Below are 20,808 nucleotides of genomic sequence, written 5' to 3' on the forward strand. Positions count from 1 at the left end.
TTGAACGCTGCATGTAACTAACTACAACCAGCAAGTCGGAAATTTCCTAGTGCCGACAAGCACGTAAACGCGACATTACACATTCAACTTCACAGATAAAAAAACAAACACTATTTACAGGTTTTTATAATAATATTCAAAGGCCAATTAAGAGAGGCAGACAGAATATGAATCAGAATAAAGGGGAGAGAATATGAAAATTAAGGAGATGGGAGACCAACAGGAAGGGGTAAAACCCCCCACAAAACAATAAGAACAGATTTGGAACTACAGATTTACAAAGTCGGAGGAAACTTCAGGCATCAGCCTCCGGCCCCAACCTCCACAGCGCAGGAGTAACGGTCCTCTCCTTCCCCACCATTTAAAACACATTCATGTTTCTCACCTTCGACCGTCTGACAGCCGCTGCCACGAATGACACGTACGTTCAGTTTATACACACATGCCACAGACACACACATCTCCGCATGTACAAAGAAACCAAAACACACCTCAAATCTGTACATGGATAACAAGCACGCGTCATTCAGCACACAGAAACCTGTACATACAGCATACACGCCATTGACAACATGGCTACGTCTCAAATGTTACCCTATCCCATACCCCATGTTGTGCACTGCTTCAAACTCAGGTTAAATGAAGTGCACTACATAGGGAATAGGGTGCCATTTGGGATTTGCCCTACAGCTCTCATTAACCTCTGCATGAACTTTTGTAGTTCATAACCTAATCAACGCAACAGTAATATTTTTTACACTTTTGCCTTTATTTTAATCACAAAAAGTCATGCCTAAATTCTAGCTGACGTTTGCAGATGTTGAAAATATATATCTTTGCTTTTGTTAAGCAGAAGTCTCACTTGATTGTGTGGTTGTTTTTGCTGTCATAGGTTATTGAAGTCTGACATGTCCTGAACAAGGGTCCCTCTCTCTAGGTTCTTTGAGGTCTCCACCCCCCCACATCAGAGTATAACCCATACATCCCCAGATAGCATGTGAAGGATGCTTTGATGAACCCCCTAAGTACTTCAGTGTTTGTCCAGAGGAAGCAGTCCCGCCTTTGCTTGAAAGGGTCAAGATTTGATTTGAAGTCTAGTCCGATGGATGTTTTACTTCTTACGTCGGACGGCTGTTTTGATCTTGCGACCGGGGATTGAGTGCTGTCCGGTGGCAGCTGCAGTGAAGGTGGTGCTCTTTGATCTGTAGTAGGGGATATGACATTATCATCAACACCTGTTTCAAATGTAGCGCACACACGCATCCAATAACTTGGGAGTTATTTTTTTCATCATTATCGTCACAATTGGGGCTAATAACTGAATGCATGCACTAAATCAGTCCATGCAGAAATTCAGAGAGAATATGAATGTATGGGCAGTTGAATTTGCACCAATCCAACGGTCCTTTCTCAGGAGTCAGAGCTGTTGGACTCACCCAATATTAAAGGTAGGGGGCGCTGCGAAGTTGAAACCACTTCCAGTTGCACTGGGTTGGGTTGCGATGGAGGGTGTGGCAGAAGGGGCGGGGGACCCTCCTGGTGCCCCTCCGAAAGCAAACACCCCCGTGCTGTTACTGGAGGTGCCGAACACACTGGCTCCGCCGAACTGGAAACCTCCACCTGGTAAAACCATAACATCAGGCATAAAAAAGGGACTCTGACATTGCATGATTACATTTTAATCACACTGCAATCAGACTGAGTGGCTCAAATGTATTTTTAGAAATCACACACATACACAAAAAACAGCCCCAAACAATGTGACAATAGTAACCCACCTGGTGTGGTGGGGACAGATGAGCCAAAAGCAGGAGTGGAGTTGGCTTGGTGGCCAAACACAGGGACAGAGTTGGGCTTGGCTCCGAAGGCAGGGGGCTGGGAGGCAGTGGCAGAGAAGGGGGACGGGGCAGGGGAACCAAACGCTGGGGCACTGGTATGAGGGGTGCCCTGACCAAAGTTGGGAGCTTGTCCTGACCCAAACCCAGTGGAGGAGGCAGGGCTGAATACAAATGGAGCAGGGGCTGCTGATGGAGCTGACCAGAGAGAGAGACGTGGTTAAGTGTTTTATCATTCACAGACTACATTTCAGCCAACTAAAACAAGAGTGCTAAAGTGGTAAAACATATTTGGTCAATCATTGGTCAAAGCCGTTAACAGCTATAGTTGTTATTCTATAAATTGCAGATGAGTAAAATGATGCAGTGGCACGTCAGGGGTGGAAAACCCCCTTTAAAAGAAGTCCTAAAGGGAACCAACCTGCAGTGGAGGGTGCAGCTGCTCCAAAAGTGAAGGAGGGAGCAGCAGCATTAGGTCCAGACCCAAACAGGAAGGGCTGAGCCGGGCCAGGGTTCAGAGAGACTGCAGGGGCAGGCAGGCTGTCCTGGCTCTGCCCAAACAAGAAGGACTTGGCTGGGGTGGCCTCAGTAGAGGCACTCTGCCCGAACAGGAAGGTACTGGGGGCCGGGATGGGGGCTGAGGCAGGGGTAGAGCTGCTTGAAGAAGAGGTGGTGGTGGTGCTTGCCATGAACCCAAATGCTGGCTTTGGGGCTGCAGCATCTACAAAGAAAACAATGGAATTAAGTGAAGAATTATATCATGGTTTAAGTGTAGACAGTGTTTACATTAATTACAAACAGTTAAATAGTGAAAAATAAAAATAGCACCAAAAAAATAATAAATTCCATAGTAGAACATCCATTCATAAAATCAACAAATACAAAACAGGTTAATAACAATATTAACTACTGCAGCAGAGTATTCCTCTCACCTATTGTGCTTTGCCCAAAGCTGAATGAGGGCTTAGGGGCTTCTGCTGCTGGGGTCTCACTCTGGTCTTCCGGCTTCTCAAAGGCCAAGGCAGGTGCATTGGGCTGGTCTTTAGGTGCGTCTGGCTTACTGAAGGAAAAGCCTGTAGATGGAGCTGATGCCACCCCCTCTTTACTAGGAACACTGAACAGGAACCCAGAACCCATAGAAGCAACCTCCTTCTCGTGCTTCCCAAAGGTGAAAGAAGGGGCCTTGTCTTTCTCTAGTGATTCCCTGAATATGCTGCCCCCTAGTGGTGTGGTCAGCGCAGTAGCCTTGGCTTCAGCCAGCTTCCCAAACATAGGTGCTGCTGCTGTGGTGGTGGTAGTCGTGGTTTCTGTAGAAGCTCCACTGTCATTCTCTGTAGAAACAGGGAGGCTGAAAGTAGAGGAGGAGGAATCAGAGGTTGCCACCAGATGAAAGGAGAACCCACTGTAAGGGGGTTTGCTCTCCGTGCTAGCAGCTGCCGCAGTGCCGAACGAGAGCCCACCGCCGACGCCGAATTTGAACCCGGCACCCATACCGGGGGCTTCAGCCTTCTTCCCCTCGTCCACTGCAGGGGTGGAAGCAGCTGAAGCTGCAAATTTGCATCCCTCAGAGGAGCCTCCAAATTTGAAGCCTGCAGAGCTGCTGGTGTCTGTCGAGGTAGAGTCCGATGAGGCAGATGCACCAAATTTGAAGCCCCCTGAAGATGAGGAGTCCAAGAGGGTGCCGCCGAATTTGAAGCCCCCAGAACCTGAGTCCGATGACGCCCCCATGCCAAACTTGAATCCCCCCGAGTCAGAAGAGGACTGGATCCCAAACGATGAGGAACCAAATGCTGAAAGAAACCAGGGATCACATTAATGAGTTCAGAATTCTGTATCAGAATCCTCAATAAAAAGCAAAGATCTCGCTAAAATGACAAAGCCTCTAGAACACACAAAGATGGCAGTTGACAGCTGTACATACCTTTGGGCTCTACTTTAGCTCCAGGCTTGGGGGTCTGGCAGGCTACACACTCCTTGTCTGCTCCCTTGTTCTCAACACAGCACACCTCACACTCCCACGCTCCCTCTGGCTTCTTGAACTGGGCCCCAAAGCCTAGTAGAGGAGTGGCGCTGACAGGGGTGGGAGTTAGAGATGGAGGCGCAGCCGTTGCTCCTGTTAGGTAGATGAAGATATGAGCGATCAGCAAAAATATAAACACGTAAATTTGCATCAGATTCACATCATTTAAACACTTCCTTGAAGATCTTCTGATGTAAACTGAACATTTGGCCAAGATAGCAGTATGGGGCAACTTAAAAAATAAAATAATAAGCACCAGGTTGTTCTCTCGTCTCACTACCTGGCTTAGCGATCCCACAGGAAACACACTTGGTGTCCTGCGCCTTGTTCTGCACCATGCACACGCCACACTCCCATGCTCCCTCTGGCTTCTTAAACTTGTCTCCAAAGCCCAGGAGTGGGGCAGCAGCGGGCAGAGTCTTAGCCTCCAAGAAGGCAGGCATAGTCAGTGAGGCCTTAACTCCAGTCCCAGGCTTGGTTGTCTCACAGGCCACACATTTGACAGCATCAGGCTTGTTCTGAACCAGACAAGTGTCACAGTCCCAGCTTCCTGCAGGCTTTGTGAACAAGGCCCCAAAAGTTGCAGCGGGAGTAGTGGTGGTGGTGGAACCCTCCAGCCCGGACAACAAGGGTATACTGTCAGTTTTTGCTAAAGAGGGGCCGGAGTTTAGTTGTGGGGTCACAGAGGTCACACACTTGGTGTCAGTGGGTTTGTTCTGCACCACACAAGTGTCACAATCCCAGGAACCGGTTGTCGCTTTGAACAAGTCCCCAAGGGAGGGGGTGTTGGTGGACAGTGCTGGGGTCTCCTGGTGGGCTTTGGGGACAGGGGAGGTCTGAGTAACAGGAACGGCAAATCCTATGGGGAAGAAGACAAGGGGTTAAAAACCACTAAAACAAAATAGAAAACTAATGGCACTATTTGAACCCTCCCATTAAATTGGCAACATAACAGTTGCCATAACCGTCATGACAGCTGATATAGTACCAGTTTATGGCAACGGACATGTGTCATCAAGATAAATCATTCAAGGTAATTCTCACCAGGTCCATTCAGGAGGTCCAGAACACTGCCCTGTTTCAACACCTTGGCTGGTTTATATGGCCCTTCAAACTCATCCATGCTCTCACTTGCAGCGTGCTTCACTACAGAGACAACAATGGAAACAACTATTAGCTATTAAATTTATTTCCCTTTACGTCAAGGTTTGGATCTTGATCTTGTTCTTATCCTGGAGTTGATCCAAGCTTACCTGCTGCCAATACTGGGGTGGCCATCTTCCCGTTGGATAGTGACAGACCCGTTTTCACTACAGGTGCACTGAAGGTAAATCCAGACTGAAAGACAAAAAAATTACCAACATCCGACAGTGCAAGGTTTGGTTTCAATACCTGGTACAGAAGTAAGAATATGAACTCACTGTTGAGTGTCAAAAACAGAAACAATAATATTCTATAGGGGTAATACTGTCATCACAGCAGGCATACTCAAGCTGCAGTAAAGCTGTGGGACTTACAGACGGGGAGAAGGACGGTGGGCTAGCAGCAGTTGCCATGACGATGGGGGAGGAGAAGGTGAAAGGTGTGGAGGGAGGGGTAGAGGGGGCTGTAGTCGGTGGCACCTGGAATAAAGACGACAACTGACCCAGGTCAGTTTCAGCAGACGTCACACTATTTATTCACTAGGCCTTCATGGTTATTAGGATGAACACTGAACACATTGAAATAAAGCCAGTGGAAGTCAATGTCAAAGCCTGCATCCCAAATGGCATCCTACAGGGCCTGGTCACAAGTAGGGCACCATATAGGGAATAGGTTCAGACGTAGTGCACCATATAGGGAATAGGGTCAGACGTAGTGCACCATATAGGGAATGGGGTGCCATTTGGGATGTAAGCAAATGGAGCTGGACGGACCTTATTAGGGAAGGGCTCCTCCAGGACAGGTGAGGTAGTGAGAGCGGCAGTGGGCGTGACTGTGGCGGTGGGAGGTTGGAAGAAGCTGAAGCTGGGCAGACTGAAGGACGGGCTATGGGGGAGCGAGATGGCTGGCAGGTCCGATAGCTCAGCGATCTGAAGAGAGAGTCAAATAGAGTATTTAAAACAGCATGCAGCACCAGATCATTTCTACACAGAAGGGGTATTTTTAAATCTCACTTTCAACCTTTTCTGAAGAGATTTAGAACCAAAATCATTTGTTTATCATTTGCCGGGAAACCAAACTTTTCTCCCCAGAAAGGAGAGGAGTCACAGAGAGTGAGAACGGAGAATCCACCTGGTCTTCAGGACGTTTGGAAGAGGGTCTTGTGCTGGTCCTCTCCCTCTTCATCTTCCCACCTCCTGACCCTGTGCTGCTGAATGCAGGAGTGCTGGACAGAGGGTAGGTGGGTAGAATGCTGCTTGTGCTTTGAGAAGGACCTGCCACTGCTTCAGGAATCAGAGGGGATTGTCTTGTGGGCTGGAGGCAAAGCAGGGTGGAACATGAAACGCAAGCAGCAGTCTGGCTGTAATTTGGAAAGCAACTCTGCAATAAAACAGACTTAGTTTGTAAAGGCTTCTAAACATCTATCCAACCATCTATGGACAGGTCTTAAATGGATCAGCACGGTGTGTGGTCTCAGTTGATCGCCGCTGGACATTGTAGTTGGTCCCGATTCAACATGTAGAAACAGTCATTGACGGTCTGAGTTCGGGGAAAACTTCCCAACACATTATCTATAGTTAATTTGCGGTAGTTGGATGGATACGTAGAAGCCATTAGCTGACTAGGTGGTGCTAGGGGTCCTCACCGTGTCTCTAGGGGTTCGAGCCAGGCCCCCAGGGGTCAGAGAGGGCCTGAAGGACATGGAACGGTTCCCCGACACTGACGCTGCCGCCGGGATCACCAGCTTCTGGACTGGAGGGAGGGGAGAGTCCAGCTGGAGGGCGAACACACAAAAACGTCCGATAAATACTCAAAACAAGGTGTCCCAGGCCCGCGAGCACACACAAATGTACAACATTAAAATGTTTGTCTCAGCTCTCCAATCCATATATGGCCATTATCCACAGCTGGATTAATCTGGCCAAATAAAAGTTATAATAAACTGGCACGTACCACTGCCAAACTTTCATTGTAACAAAATGTTTGCATGGTCCTTGAGAAATCTCAAAAAAGGTAGCACTTAGTCAATATGGCCACAACATTGAGAGGAACCAGCCTTGAGCCTTCTGCCCCAAAAAGCCATCTATGGATCTGGACAGTCTTGTCAGACCCCCTTACTTCTCATCAGCCCATTGACAGAGCTTAGTGACCAGCTGTCACAACTGGACCATTTAACAGTTACAGACAGCCATCCAGCTTTGGCATAGCTAACCCTACTAGATACCAACACAAAGAGACACACATGCTCACAAATGCTTACAAACACACTCTTCACTCACACACACACACCCGCTTACTTAAAACACACGCCTGCTCACAGACTCAGCGCATAAACACAGCAGAGCAGTGGTGAACAGCTGCCCCAGCCTGACACCCATTAACTTCAGCAGACAGGAATAAAAGGGGCAGGAGGAACTAACAATGACACCACTGTTCACACCAACTAACCGCTGTTGGGGTTCATAATATTGTGGACAAACAGCTGGGAGAAAACTGGTTAACAAACACACGTAGAGGAGAGGAGACCAGCAATAATGTCAATTGTCAGTGTCAAGAGATTTTGTAAAGGGTGTTTCGAAAATAAACACTTACCAGTTTCTTTTTGGCCTGAAAATGTGAAAGGTGTAGAGTGCTGCCATCCAGTGACTGAAGGACATAGGAGAAATAACTGTGAGATCATGACAACAATGGAGGATCTAAAACATTTAAAGAGAAATACTCATCACTTACTGTTGATAAGGGAGAGGAAACTGTAGAGGGGATTCTCTTGGCATCCTGTTAAGACAAACACACAACTGTGATGCACTTGTTAACATAAACGACCAATATTTACAATTACTTGGTAGCCAAGTTGAGATGTTAACTTCATTTCCTTGTGAGGATTCACCACTTCTCAAATCACTTTTCCAGAAATAGAATAGAAAATGTAAGGTATAAAGCTGACTGAGGTTGAAAGGTCTACACAATAAAATAGAACGGTTCTGTAACCATTGTGCCAGGCTGAGTAAGCCAATGTTCCTGCTAATCTGAAGATTCCATATTCAATTAAAACATGTGTACTCACAGCGAGGGGGCTGGACATGCGCTCCAGGGACTGTAGGATGCGTCGGGCGGTAGCGCTGGTCACCCCACAGGGCTGAGCCCCAGCAGGCTTGGCCCTGATCTGTCTCCGCAATGGAGCCTAGAGGGGAAAATATAGCAGTCAAATTTCCCACAGAATATTGTTTCTTGCCTAGGAGAAAATCAATAGGGAAACATTGTTGAGTTGTAGAGAACTACCTGGTACGGTATGGCTGTGCGTGAACGGGCTGTTCTAACAGCAGCCGCTCCCCCGTAGGTAGTCTTCCCTGGGTAGAAGGGGGAATCCCCCAACTGACTGGAATTCAGCACTGAACTGTTCATCGTAGACTAGTGGAGAAGAACACAAATGCCCAATGTTAAAAAACACAATCTTAAATAATGCTGCAAAAGCCAGAGTTTCCAAGATCCTATAGAAAGTCAACACCCCCCTTGGATTTCGTCACATTTGATTTTGTTACAAAGTGGGATTCAAATGGATTTAATATTATCAGTATTTTGTGAAGATCCTTTACAAAACACATGTAATTTTGTAATGTTTTTTTAATTTAACCTTTATTTAACTAGGCAAGTCCGTTAAGAACAAATTCTTATAATGTCAAAGTGGAATAAAAATCATATTTTTAATTAAATACAAAACACTTCTAAATTGGGTGGTTTGAGCACTGAATGCTGATTGACTGACAGCTGTGGTATATCAGACTGACAAAACATTTATTTTTACTGCTATAATTAAATTGGTAACCAGTTCATGATAGCAATAAGGCACCTCTGGGGTTTGTGGTATATGGCTAATATACCACAGCCAAGGGCTGTGTCCAGGCACTCTGCGTTGCGCTTAAGGACAACCCTTAGCCGTGGTATATTGGCCATATAGCACACCTCCTCGGGCCTCATTGCTTAAATATACCTTGATTAGGTAAGAGTCTATACATGTTAGAATCACCTTTGGCAGCGATTACAGCTGAGAGTCATATATATATATATATATATATATTTTTTTTTTAAATCTCGGTCAAGGTGTTGGGGATCATGGCTAGACAGCAATGTTTAGGCTATTTGCGCAGGCAAACATGAACGCCATAACATGCCCACCACCACTAAGCTCAATACACAACACTCCATCACGTTGTTTTATCCAGTTTTTTAAAAATCCATCGACAAAGACTGCCAAGTCTTGATGTCAAGAACACCCATACCATGATGCAACCACCACCATGCTTGAAAATAAGAAGGCAGTTACTCAGTGATGTGTTGTGTTTTCATAGGGCTTTGCAAAAAGTGGATTCCTTTGACGTATATCTTTCGTGCCTTGCTGCAGACATATGCATGTTTTGGAATATTTTTTATTCTGGCTATTTGTATTCTTCTTTTCAAGCTGTCATTTCGGTCATTATTGTGGAGTCACTACAATGTTGATCCGTCCTCAGCTATCCCATCACAGCCATTGAACTTCGTAGCCATTTTAAAAATCACCAAATGGCCTCAGCAGTTTCATTCCGGTCCTGCAGCTCAGTTCAGAAGGACAACTTCATCTTTGATGTGTCTGTGTGGTTTAATACATCACCCACAGCATAACTGTTAACTTGATCATGTTTAAAGAGATATTCAGGGTCTGATTTGTTATTGTTATCCATCTACCAATAACTGCCCTTTATGAGGCTTTCAAAAAGCTCCCTGGTCTTTGTAGTTTAATATGTGCTTAAAGGACCTTACAGATGTTGTATGCATGAGGGACAGAAGGGGTAGTCAAAAAGAATTTAAACTCCATTATTTTACACAGAGTGTGTCCATATAACTTACTATGTGATTTGCTAAGCCAAATTTTACTTCTGAACTTATTTAGGCTTGCCTAAACAAAGGGGGTGAATACTTATACAGTGACTATATCTTAGTTCTAAAAAATGAATTAATTTGTATAATTTTCTTTTCACTTTGACATTATGGGAGTGTTTTGTGTAGATCAAATGAAAAATAAAAATTTTAAAATTCCACTTAACATAAAATGTGGAAAAAAGATAAGGGTGTAAGCTTTCTATTGGGCACTGTATGCATGTTGGTTTTTCTGTTAAAATGATCAACTAGTCAAAGTAAATCAACTGAACATCAGTAGCTAAGCGAGTAGTTTGTGGACTCTCGACTGGCACTCACAGTGGAGGACTGACTTGACTGACTGACACTCACAGTGGAGGACGTCCCAAAGACAGACAGGTTGAACGCAGGCTTCTTGAGACTGGACTGGGACTGCTGTGGCCCAGAGTGGGTCCGGTCCATCTCCGGGGACCAGAGCTGGGGTAGAGATGCGGTCTTCGAATTAGGTACATCTGGGGACAGATTTACATTTACATTTAAGTCATTTAGTAGACGCTCTTATCCAGAGCGACTTACAGATAAGATTCAAATTTGAGTATTCATACAAAATGTGTCATGCAACAAAGGACTGAATTTTAGCAGTACCGACTAGATCCTAAAATCCTATATTCAAGATTTGAGATACATTTCTCAAAGCCACATCCTACCATAAAAATCTCTTCTGCCGACTCAAGACCTCAAAAGGATTGCTAGTGGCCAAAACGGGATTCCATACTTTTGACACACACAATCCCCAACACACATTACCTTTGTCTGATGCACGTGAAGAGAAGCCGCTGGTGGTAGAGATGTTGTCGTCCTCGTGCTGTGAGCTGTTGTCCTTGATCTCTTTGACAAGGGAGAAGCTGGGCGAGGCCCCAACGAAGGGGGCAGAGGAGGTGGAGGGCTGGGAGAAAAGAGAGCTAGGGCCCCTGCGGGCCAGGGAGGTGTCCAAGGAGGGGAAATGGAGGTGAGAGCGGTTGAGGGGGGGCCTTGACAGAACATCCTGGAAGTTCAGGGATGCCCTGCTTGTCGAAGGTTCTGGGGATGTTGAGGAGAAATAACTAGGGTTAAGATGGGTTGATACATATTTTGAGGTTCAAAATTGCACATAAGTCCCAAGGCAAGTCCAACTACTAGAATTAGGCTTTACAATCCTAACACAAAATATGAAACATTAACAAATATTATAAACTGAATGGTTGGAGCCCTGAATGCTGATTGGCTGACACCATATCTACTAACCTGTATTGCTGGTACAGGGCTCCGGAGTGTCCCGTCCATCAGGAAGGGGTGCTACCTCCTCGCTGCCATTTGGGGGAGGGGCCTGGCTGTTCTGCTCCGCCCCCACTATGGCCCCTCCCCCCTCTGCAGCCTCCCCATTCCTGAAGTATTTCTGCAGCCAAGAAGGAACGATGCTCTTGACTGTGTCTGTCACTCGACTAATCAGGCCAGGCTGCTGCTGTTGGAGAGAAAGTGGAGAGTGAGATGGAGAGAATAAAAGGGAGACATTTAACACAATAGTGAAACTTTCCAAAACAAAATAAAACCGTGATGAACGTCTAGTGTTACACATTATAGCAAAATACAAATTCATTCAGGGCAACAAATTTGAAAAAATACAAACCCTACCAATGATGAAAGTGTCACTAGGTAACAATAGAGAAAGAGAGCGAGCGAGCAGTGGGCGCACAGGAAAGTAATTCCTCTCAAGCGAAGCCCTACTTACTCAAGCTCTCAGTGAAAAGTGGGTCAGAGGAGTCTGACGCAGCACAGGTCTAATGCTGTAACACACACACACACACACACACACACACACACACCCTTCTACAGGAGATCTAGGCTTTATATACAAGCCAGAGGAAGATGCTTCCTGTCTTTAAATCAATATCACAAAATCGGTCCTGAAGTGCTCTACAGCTTCATTAACTACACTAAATGTCCTTTTAGAACAGGTCTGCAGGAGCCTCAGGCCCAAGTTAAATTTTGCCGCAGCAATAAAGAGCAACTGTAAAAAGATGGTAGCTCACACACCGCCCATTCTCCTGGTAGCTTTTGACTCCTGATAACGACCATATGCTCCACTTCACTTCTGCTCATCTGTAAAAACCACCAGTCGAGTACAGAGCAGATATCCACACAGTTTTTACCAAGCAAAGACCAGTGTAAGCAATCAATTTTACATGACTTATCACAAATGGTTTATTATTATAATAAGACTTTAATGAGTTACATTGACTGCTAAAAGTGACCGGCAAGATATAGCGGTAAAAGAAAACAAAAGTGCCACTGCGAATGGTAGCTCTCAAGAGCTTGACTGTGATGGTCCCGGAATGGAAAAAGTTATGAAATGCTGCTCTAGATAAGTCTAATTTAACCTATGTACCAGCCCCAGCCTCTCAGACCCCTCTCTGGGTCAGTTAGTGCTCGCAGGCCTTTGTGATTCTAGGGATTTAAAGACGCTGCATTACTCCTGTGAATGGGGCCATGAGACCACAGGACTGTGCCAGAAATCGGCACTCATTGTTCTCCCAGGAAGCACTTTGTGTGTGTGTGTGTGGTTGAAACAGTGAGATGGTATGGAGGCGTACAATAGGCCTTATGCACATTCCATGATCGAACGTTCTACACACTTCCTATCGTTTTGGCAATTTCCGGTCAGTCTAGTTGTTACCGACGATATAACGTTACTACCACTATGTCGCAGTTTTTTTACTAGGTGTCTTCAGGACTTGCCTCAAATTAATATTGTACATTGAATTGTTACATCAGCCTCCGAGACTCCAGCTAGCAAGAATGAAAAGGGGTTCAAGATGTATATAGGAAGCTACATAGACAACTATTACGGTGAGTAACAAGTCAGTGACAGATAACGTTAGCTAGCTACAATCATTAGCTAGCTAATTTAACGATTAACTGTAGCTAGCTAGTTACTTCGTAAAATGATGTAACTTTGACAGACTCTACCTGAGTGTGTGTATTTTCGTTAGCTTGGTTAAGTTATGCTATCCCTAACCCTAACTATATTTGCTAGCTAAAAATAATTGTGATTCATGTCTTCTACACAAAAATACATTGACAGGGGAGATCACCGTGAGGGCTGCCTGCCACTGGTCCACGAGGAAGAGTTAGTGAACATTTCTCCTTTGCCACTCTAAAATATGCAGTTTTGTCACACAAAACAATGCCACAGATGTCTCAAGTTGTGAAGGAGCGTGCAATTTGCATGCTGACTGACGGAATGTCCACCAAAGCTGTTGCCAGAGAATTTAATGTTAATTTCACTACCATAAGCCACCTCCAATGTCATTTTAGAGAATTTTGCAGTACGTCCAACCAGCCTCATAACCGCAGACCACGTTTAACCACTTTAACCAGCCCAGGACCTCCACATCCAGCTTCTTCACCTGTGGAATTGTCTGTGACCATCCACCAGGACAGCTGATGAAACTGAGTATTTCTGTCTGTAATAAAGCCCTTTTGTGGGGAAAACAAATTTTGATTGGCTGGGCCTGGCTCCCCAGTGGGTGGGCCTATGCCCTCACAGGCCCACCCATGTCTGCACTCCTGCCCAGTCATGTGAAATCAATAAATTAGGGCCTAATTTATTTATTTAAATTGAGTGATCTCCTTATATGAACTGTAACTCAGTAAAATCATAGAAATTGTTGCGTTTATATTTTTGTTCAGTATATAGCAAAGTGTCAATGGCATGTGGAAAAAATCTATTACCAATGCCTTTTTAAAAAGGGAGGTCCAATCTGTAAGAAGGACGCTTCGTGAGAGGACGCTTCGTGTTAAATTCAACAAGGTGGGATGAAAGCAAAGTGATTTCACTCGTAATTTTCCCTCCCTCCAAGCACAATAACCTGACACCAGCTGCTGTGATGACACTAGAGGTCGACCGACTATGATTTTTCAACGCCGATACAATTATTGGAGGACCAAAAAAAGCCAATGCCAATTAAATTGGCCAATTTTTTATTTGTAAGGATGACAATTACAACCATACTGAATGAACACTTATTTTAAACATGATATAATACATTAATAAAATCAATTTAGCCTAAAAAAGAATGAAGCACGTTCAATTTGGTTTAACTAATGCAAAAACAAAGTGTTGGAGAAGAAAGTAAAAGTGCAATATGTGCCATGGCACTCAAAGCTAACGTTTAAGGTCCTTGCTCAGAACATGAGAACATGAAAGCTGGTGGTTCCTTTTAACATGAGACTTCAACATTCCCAGGTAAGAAGTTTTAGGTTGTAGTTATTATAGGACTATTTCTCTCTATACCATTTGTATTTCATATACCTTTGACTATTGGATGTTCTTATTGGCACTTTAGTATTGCCAGTGTAACAGAATAGCTTCCGTCCATCTCCTCGCCCCTACCTGGGCTCGAACCAGGAACACATCGACAACAGCCACCCTCGATGCAGCGTTACCCATGCAGAGCAAGGGGAACAACTACTCCAAGTCTCAGAGCGAGTGACGTTTGAAATGCTATTAGCGCCCCCCCCCCCCAGCTAGCCATTTCACATCGGTTACACCAGCCTAATCTCTGGAGTTGATAGGCTTGAAGTCATAAACAGCTAAATCATTGAAGCATTGCAAAGAGCTGCTGGCAAACTGCACAAAAGTGCGGTTTAAATGAATGCTTATGAGCCTGCTCGTGCCTACCATCGCTCAGTCAGACTGCTCTATCAAATCATAGACTTAATTATAACACACAGAAATACGAGCCTTTATTAATATGGTCGAATCCGGAAACTATCATTTCGAAAACAAGACGTTTATTCTTTCAGTGAAATACGGAACCGTTACATATTTTATCTAACGGGTGGCATCCCTAAGTCTAAATATTGCTGTTACATTGCACAACCTTCAATGTTATGTCATAATTACATAAAATTCTGGCAAATTAGTTTGCAACGAGCCAGGCGGCCCAAACGGTTGCATATACCCCGACTCTGCATGCAATGAACGCAAGAGAAGTGACACAATTTCACCTAGTTAATATTGCCTGCTAACCTGGATTTCTTTTAGCTAAATATGCAGGTTTAAAAATATATACTTCAGTGTATTGATTTTAAGAAAGGCATTGATGTTCATGGTTAAGTACACGTTGGAGCAACGACAGTCCTTTTTTGAGAATGCGCACCGCATCAATTATATGCAACGCAGGACATTCTAGATAAACTAGTAATATCATCAACCATGTGTAGTTAACTAGTGATTATGGTTGATTGATTGATTGTTTTTTTACAAGATAAGTTTAATGCTAGCTAGCAACTTACCGTGGCTTCTTACTGCATTCGCGTAACAGGCAGACTCCACGTGGAGTGCAATGAGAGGCAGGTGGTTAGAGCGTTGGACTGGTCAACTGTAAGGTTGCAAGATTGAATCCCAGAGCTGACAAGGTAAAAATCTGTCGTTCTGCCCCTGAACAAGGCAGTTAACCCACCGTTCCAAGGCCGTCATTGAAAATAAGAATGTGCTCTTAACTGACTCGACTAGTTAAATAAAAAGGTGTAAAAAAAAATAAAAAATAAAGTTTTGTTTTTAAGTGTCTAAAAATACAGATTTCCAATTGTTATGAAAACTTGAAATCGGCCAATCCAATTCAAATCGGTCGGCCTCTAGATGACACAGTTCATAACTTTTACATGTCCATTTAAAAGTGAGTAGGCCTACTGCTTCCCTCACCAAAACTTCCCAGCTGACGGAAGAAAAGCACAATGCTTGTGGGGTCCAACCAAATAAGTGGAATGTGCAGCTGACATGTAGGCCTACAGAAACATAACCCTAACTGAAAGTTCGAGTTCACTGGTCTGAAGTGAACTCCAGTCAAATATTCCGCTAGTTTGGCCTACATGTCCTCTTTGTTTTTACTGCTGGCGGGCTTCTGGCCTTCACTTTCCAATAGCCAATCTAAAAGTCCCAGTCTTCGCCCACAGGCTATTGATAAAATGACTTTATAATAAACTCCTAAATGGTGCATTGTTCCTGTCAACTGAAAAAATGTACAGACATGTTTTGACTTATGAAAACATACTGTGGCATTTCATGTCAAGGTGTTTTATGTTCCTGGAAATCTGGACACTGATATGACATAGAACAGGGATGGGCAACTAACTTTTCTTGGCCAGCAGATCAATTCCCCACCCACGAATGAAAAGACTGAGCCACGAGTTGAGGACCAATGTAATGAGATTCCCTCCCTCTTGCAAATATTGCATTATCATCCCCTTCATTTGAGGAAGACTGATTAAATATTTTATTAATCAAACGTGTCGTCAAAAATAGTGATGTTAAAATTAGGTCTGACACACCTTGACCAGTTGACTGGTTGATTGTTGGCAGGGCCTAAAATTACATGACAGGTAGATAAATAATAATCTACCAGCCATAATGTTTTTTTCCCCGGCTAAAATTACACCAACAAAACAGATGAGCATGCTTTGTAATGTCTCTAAAACAATAAACGTTTTACTAGCTAATTTGTCCTGGGACATAAACACTGGGTTGTTATTTTACCTGAAATGCACAAGGTCCTCTACTCTGACAATTAATCCACATATAAAATGGTCAACAGAGTAGGTTTCTAGTACTCTCTCCTCCTTCCTTCAGGCTTCTTCTGCTTTGGACTTTATATGGTGGTTGGCAACCAATTTTAAGGTGCCTTTGTGACAGGTTAAAGGAAATATTCATAGCCTGTTATACATTAAAAAGTATTAGTAAGTTCATAGTATGTGAGGATTTTAAAACATCTAAGGTTAAAAGGATGCATTCAGTATTAGTTGATAGATATTAATAACATTCATATAATTGTGTTAAAGTTCAAATCTGTCAAAGGGTACGAAATGTGAGAGTAATGTGTAAACGTTATATTGATTACTTTATTTTGTGGTGCCTAAAGGTGTTATTCTGTGATATAAGAAATGCTCTTAATCTATGAGCCGGAGATCGATTGCTCTGGTCTCCACCCATATTCCTGGGGAAAATCGCGGTCTTTTCTCATTGAACTAAACGTTGACTTGAGAATACAACACCGTATCACTCTTGTGATTATTTCTCCCCTGTTTTCAGGGGCGTAACACCTTAACATAAACCGACTGAACTGGCGTGTGAACCTCAGTTCATCTTTCAATCACCCACGTGGGTATTTGCGACTCAAAACCAATGAGGAGAAGGAAGAGGCAGGACTTGCAGCGCGTCATGTGTCACAAATTTCTATTTTAGTGCCTGGCTACATTGACGTGTGGGTGCAATGATAGAATATCATGTGTACATTAACATTAACTATGCAACGCTCACGCACATGATGCAAACAGCCTGGTCAGCATGTAAGTGCGTGTGCTGTTTAGTCTTCATACTTAGGCCGATATTTCAATAAATATGCTACTGTATCAATCAACCCTGGAATAGAACCACGGTCTGTAGTGACGCCTCTAGCACAGATGCAGTGCCTTAGACCGCTGCACCACTCGAGAGCCCCATGTCATCACACAAGCATATGAGTCATTCATGCTTTGAAATGCAATCGAGTATTTCTGTTTTAAAATTCATTAACAAAGGAAGCTTTGAATAATTATCCAAAACAAGATAAACCGCAGTTCACGAATGCATGCAATATTTATTTTGTATTTGCTGTAATTAAGGCATTATACAGTAATATATATTATTTACCTTCATTAGAACAGACTCTAGTATACATCATTTATTTTGTGTTTACACTGTTCCAAATGGTCCGAAAATATAATATCTTAATCTAACAGCACCTGTTTGGCACACATAATACTCACACAGTGCTCGCTCATATACCCTCTTTTCTTGATCTCCAGTAGTTCCCACAACTATGTAAAATGTCTGACTTCCCCTTTCCCTCCTGAGAAAACAGTAAACATTTGCCTGTTTCAAGTTTCTTTTTCATGTCCCCCTCAACCATTTTGTCCTCCCACTTCACCTAGAGTGGGTGAAACGGTGCTTTGGTGATGCCAGTTCACGTCCTTGTGTTCTAAAATAAATTTGACCAAGATCTAACATATGAACATTATATCCAAGAAGTCAGACTTAGTAAAATAATAAAAAGCACTCGACAGAGTGGTGCCACTTTCACGCAGCAACTTTTGGGGATTTTACATATGATGATAATCTGCAAAGTTGTTTCCGCATTTTACAAAAAAATATATTAAAAGGGTAGACTCAGTGGTATGACGTAGATGCAGAAAGTAAACAGCAAAGTGGGTCCATTTCTGCAACAACTAAGAGCGTTGAAACACGAGGCTCAAATTCTGTTTTGGTGCCCTGGCAGGCATGCTGTGAACTGCGTGAAGCGAACCTGTGCACATACTCTGTGTGACAGAGTGAAGTCTTGCATCTCACTCATCTCAATATCTGTGGTGCTGCTCATGGCAACATTGTTTTGTTGAGTCTACCTTTAACATGAGAGAATCTGAATGATATGTTAAAGCCTTGGTGTAAAGTACTTAAGTAAAAATACTGTAAGTAGTTTTTGGGGGTATTTTTTTACAACTTTTACTTCACTACATTCCTAATGAAAATATACTGCATGTTTCCTGCATGTTCCCTTACACTCGTTACATTTTGAATCCTTAGCAGAACCGGAAAATGGTCCAATTCACACACTTATCAAGAGAACACCCCTGGTCTTCGCTACTGCCTTTGATCTGGCAAAATAACTCAACACAAATGCTTTGTTTGTAAATTGTGTCTGATCGTTGGAGTGTTCCCCTGGCTATCTGTAAAAAAATAATTAAAAAAAATCAAGGGATGTGCTGTGGTTTGCTTAATATAAGGAATTTGTAATCATGTTACACTTACTTTTGATTCTTAAGCACATTTCAAACCAAATACTTTAACTCTAGTATTTTACTGGGTGACTTTGTACTTGAGTAATTTTCTATTAAGGTATCTTTACTTTTACTCAAGTATGACAATTGCATACTTTTCCCACCACTGTGTAAAAGGCTTTGAGAATCTAAAGCTTGTGATACACTCAGTGCTCCATTGACATTTTACAGAGAGATGATCTCTCACAAAAACAAGCCTAAAAATAAGATTTTTGCATTAATATGATTAGAATTTGGTAGAATATTAAGATGCTACATGTTATGTCTCAAAATCGATCTTACCTCCAAGAAGAGGACTAGTTCAACTAATTCTCGCACAGCATCCAGCCTAGCTGACGATGCTATTGATTTAGTCACTCTGCAATGTTTAAAACTACAATAAATTTAACAGATGATAGAGACATGAGGTTTGAACCGTATTGTGTTTGTTCTGATTGTTATCGGGCCCGGTTCGCCCTTTTAAAACATTGTATTATCCGGTTCGGTTACGATTGTCATCGGGTTCAACTTTTTGGACCCTGGAAGACCTCTAGTCCACTGTCCTCAAATGAGCTCAATGCCCCAGGCTAGGCTACGACTGGTTAGCTATGTTTCCACACCGCCTCACATTTATGCCCCTTTTGAGATTAACATGATATTGCCTTGTTTTTAAGAAATATGTAAACTGACTACTACCACGGCCTAATGTTGATATTTTATTTATGTCGCCTTAGTAGATTGTAACCAAGTAATGATAATGTTAAAACCCGATCTAGCCTCCAACGTTTAGGTAGTATTGAACCAGTCAACCATGTGGTCACTTGAAACGGGTCTGAAATTAGCTAGTTAGCAATGCTAACTAAAATTGCGCACTAGCTACACATTATGACCTAACCGGCTATGAAATGACAAAGACAAACGCCAAATGTCTTAAAAATAGAAAACATATACATTATTGAATTGGGAGATACTATCAATTTATCACAACTGATATGATATTCTATAGATTACGTTGCATATCGATGTAGGCAAAGAGACAACGCAAACCTAGCTAGGTTGTTAGCTAATTTCGGATGCTTGCTACATCTAACGTTAGCAGTCGACGAGTAGCTTGCTAGTTTGAATAGCTACGCATGTAGCCAACGCAAACTTGACAAGAAGCCAGTAACGTTACTACATATAAACTAGTGCATTTCAATATTTCTACAAGACAGTGTGTTAAATAACTATGGCTGTCGTTAGTCTTTAACGTTTTAAAAGAGACACCGGTTACCTGGCTAGTAACACGTTAGTTCCCTGAACCGGCAAAATGTTTCTCGTTAGCTTGCTCGTTTCCTTGACACAGCGTGGAGGCCATGAGCGCTAAGACTAGGCCACACAAAATGTCTCCACGAAAACAATAACACAAGAGCGAAAAGACAACTGTCAAGAAACTACATGCTATCCTTCAATGTGGAACAGTCATACGAACACGGCTATTTTATTTACCTGTTTGCTTTTGGCGTAAGGTTTCGAAGCGCTATGACATCTTCTGCTTCTAATTTTCCCTCCACCCGTGGCCGCCATGGCTAGATTGAATATCGACTCGGCACCGGATAGCTGTTCCAACTGTCCTGTCATAGCATTAACCATAGAGTTTAGCGACTCAGTCCTCTTGGAAGGAAGCTTCAAGTTAAAAGAGAACCATGGGAAATGCAGTTTGGGCATTCACACTTGTGAGCCTCTTCGGGGTTTATTTACGTAGTGCCCCTAAAACTTATAAATATCAGATATATGAGTGACAAAGGAAATTAACAGACTTTAAAATGTGATGCACATTTCCCAATGAAAAATAAAAAAATTCAAACAGTTGCACTAGACTCAGATCCTCAAAATATGTGTGCACGCATTTTATCAGTGTCATTTATTCAATACACAATGCATGGGAGATTAATGGAAATATTTTATTTTTTAAACCACTCCAGTCCAGTAGTAAGACTGATCAAAATGATCCTCTGCTACCCGACTCTCTGCTACCACCAGCTGGTA

General features: G+C 43.2%; 2 protein-coding genes across 5 annotated transcripts in view; both read right to left on the reverse strand.

Annotated features, from left to right (window-relative positions):
* Nucleotides 1-461, reverse strand: part of LOC124043091 (stathmin domain-containing protein 1-like) — an 8,776-nt gene extending 8,315 nt beyond the window's left edge. Inside the window, exon 1 of the mRNA XM_046361260.1 lies at nucleotides 386-461. Coding sequence (XP_046217216.1) covers nucleotides 386-461 — 76 coding nt within the window. The remainder of the gene's footprint in view (nucleotides 1-385) is intronic.
* The window catches only part of LOC124043235 (nuclear pore complex protein Nup153-like), a 20,809-nt gene extending 387 nt beyond the window's left edge, over nucleotides 1-20,422 (reverse strand). Inside the window, exons 1-22 of one of the 4 annotated variants that reach the window (XM_046361582.1) lie at nucleotides 20,269-20,422; nucleotides 11,962-12,027; nucleotides 11,173-11,389; nucleotides 10,696-10,968; nucleotides 10,228-10,400; nucleotides 8,278-8,406; nucleotides 8,063-8,179; nucleotides 7,729-7,773; nucleotides 7,591-7,644; nucleotides 6,644-6,772; nucleotides 6,130-6,312; nucleotides 5,772-5,927; nucleotides 5,373-5,477; nucleotides 5,109-5,193; nucleotides 4,900-5,001; nucleotides 4,136-4,714; nucleotides 3,757-3,948; nucleotides 2,768-3,625; nucleotides 2,257-2,556; nucleotides 1,779-2,033; nucleotides 1,437-1,620; nucleotides 1-1,202 (exon numbers count right to left, since the gene is read on the reverse strand). The exon at nucleotides 1-1,202 is cut by the window's left edge and continues 387 nt beyond it. In XM_046361582.1, coding sequence (XP_046217538.1) covers nucleotides 1,112-1,202; nucleotides 1,437-1,620; nucleotides 1,779-2,033; nucleotides 2,257-2,556; nucleotides 2,768-3,625; nucleotides 3,757-3,948; nucleotides 4,136-4,714; nucleotides 4,900-5,001; nucleotides 5,109-5,193; nucleotides 5,373-5,477; nucleotides 5,772-5,927; nucleotides 6,130-6,312; nucleotides 6,644-6,772; nucleotides 7,591-7,644; nucleotides 7,729-7,773; nucleotides 8,063-8,179; nucleotides 8,278-8,406; nucleotides 10,228-10,400; nucleotides 10,696-10,968; nucleotides 11,173-11,389; nucleotides 11,962-12,027; nucleotides 20,269-20,412 — 4,437 coding nt within the window. In that variant the 5' untranslated portion in view covers nucleotides 20,413-20,422 and the 3' untranslated portion in view covers nucleotides 1-1,111. The remainder of the gene's footprint in view (nucleotides 1,203-1,436; nucleotides 1,621-1,778; nucleotides 2,034-2,256; nucleotides 2,557-2,767; nucleotides 3,626-3,756; nucleotides 3,949-4,135; nucleotides 4,715-4,899; nucleotides 5,002-5,108; nucleotides 5,194-5,372; nucleotides 5,478-5,771; nucleotides 5,928-6,129; nucleotides 6,313-6,643; nucleotides 6,773-7,590; nucleotides 7,645-7,728; nucleotides 7,774-8,062; nucleotides 8,180-8,277; nucleotides 8,407-10,227; nucleotides 10,401-10,695; nucleotides 10,969-11,172; nucleotides 11,390-11,961; nucleotides 12,028-20,268) is intronic. The other 3 variants (XM_046361583.1, XM_046361585.1, XM_046361584.1) reach the window with 3 other exon arrangements.
* Between the last annotated feature and the right edge of the window lie 386 nt (nucleotides 20,423-20,808).

Source organism: Oncorhynchus gorbuscha, linkage group LG09, assembly GCF_021184085.1.
Source record: "Oncorhynchus gorbuscha isolate QuinsamMale2020 ecotype Even-year linkage group LG09, OgorEven_v1.0, whole genome shotgun sequence".
NCBI classification, from domain to species: Eukaryota; Metazoa; Chordata; class Actinopteri; order Salmoniformes; family Salmonidae; genus Oncorhynchus; species Oncorhynchus gorbuscha.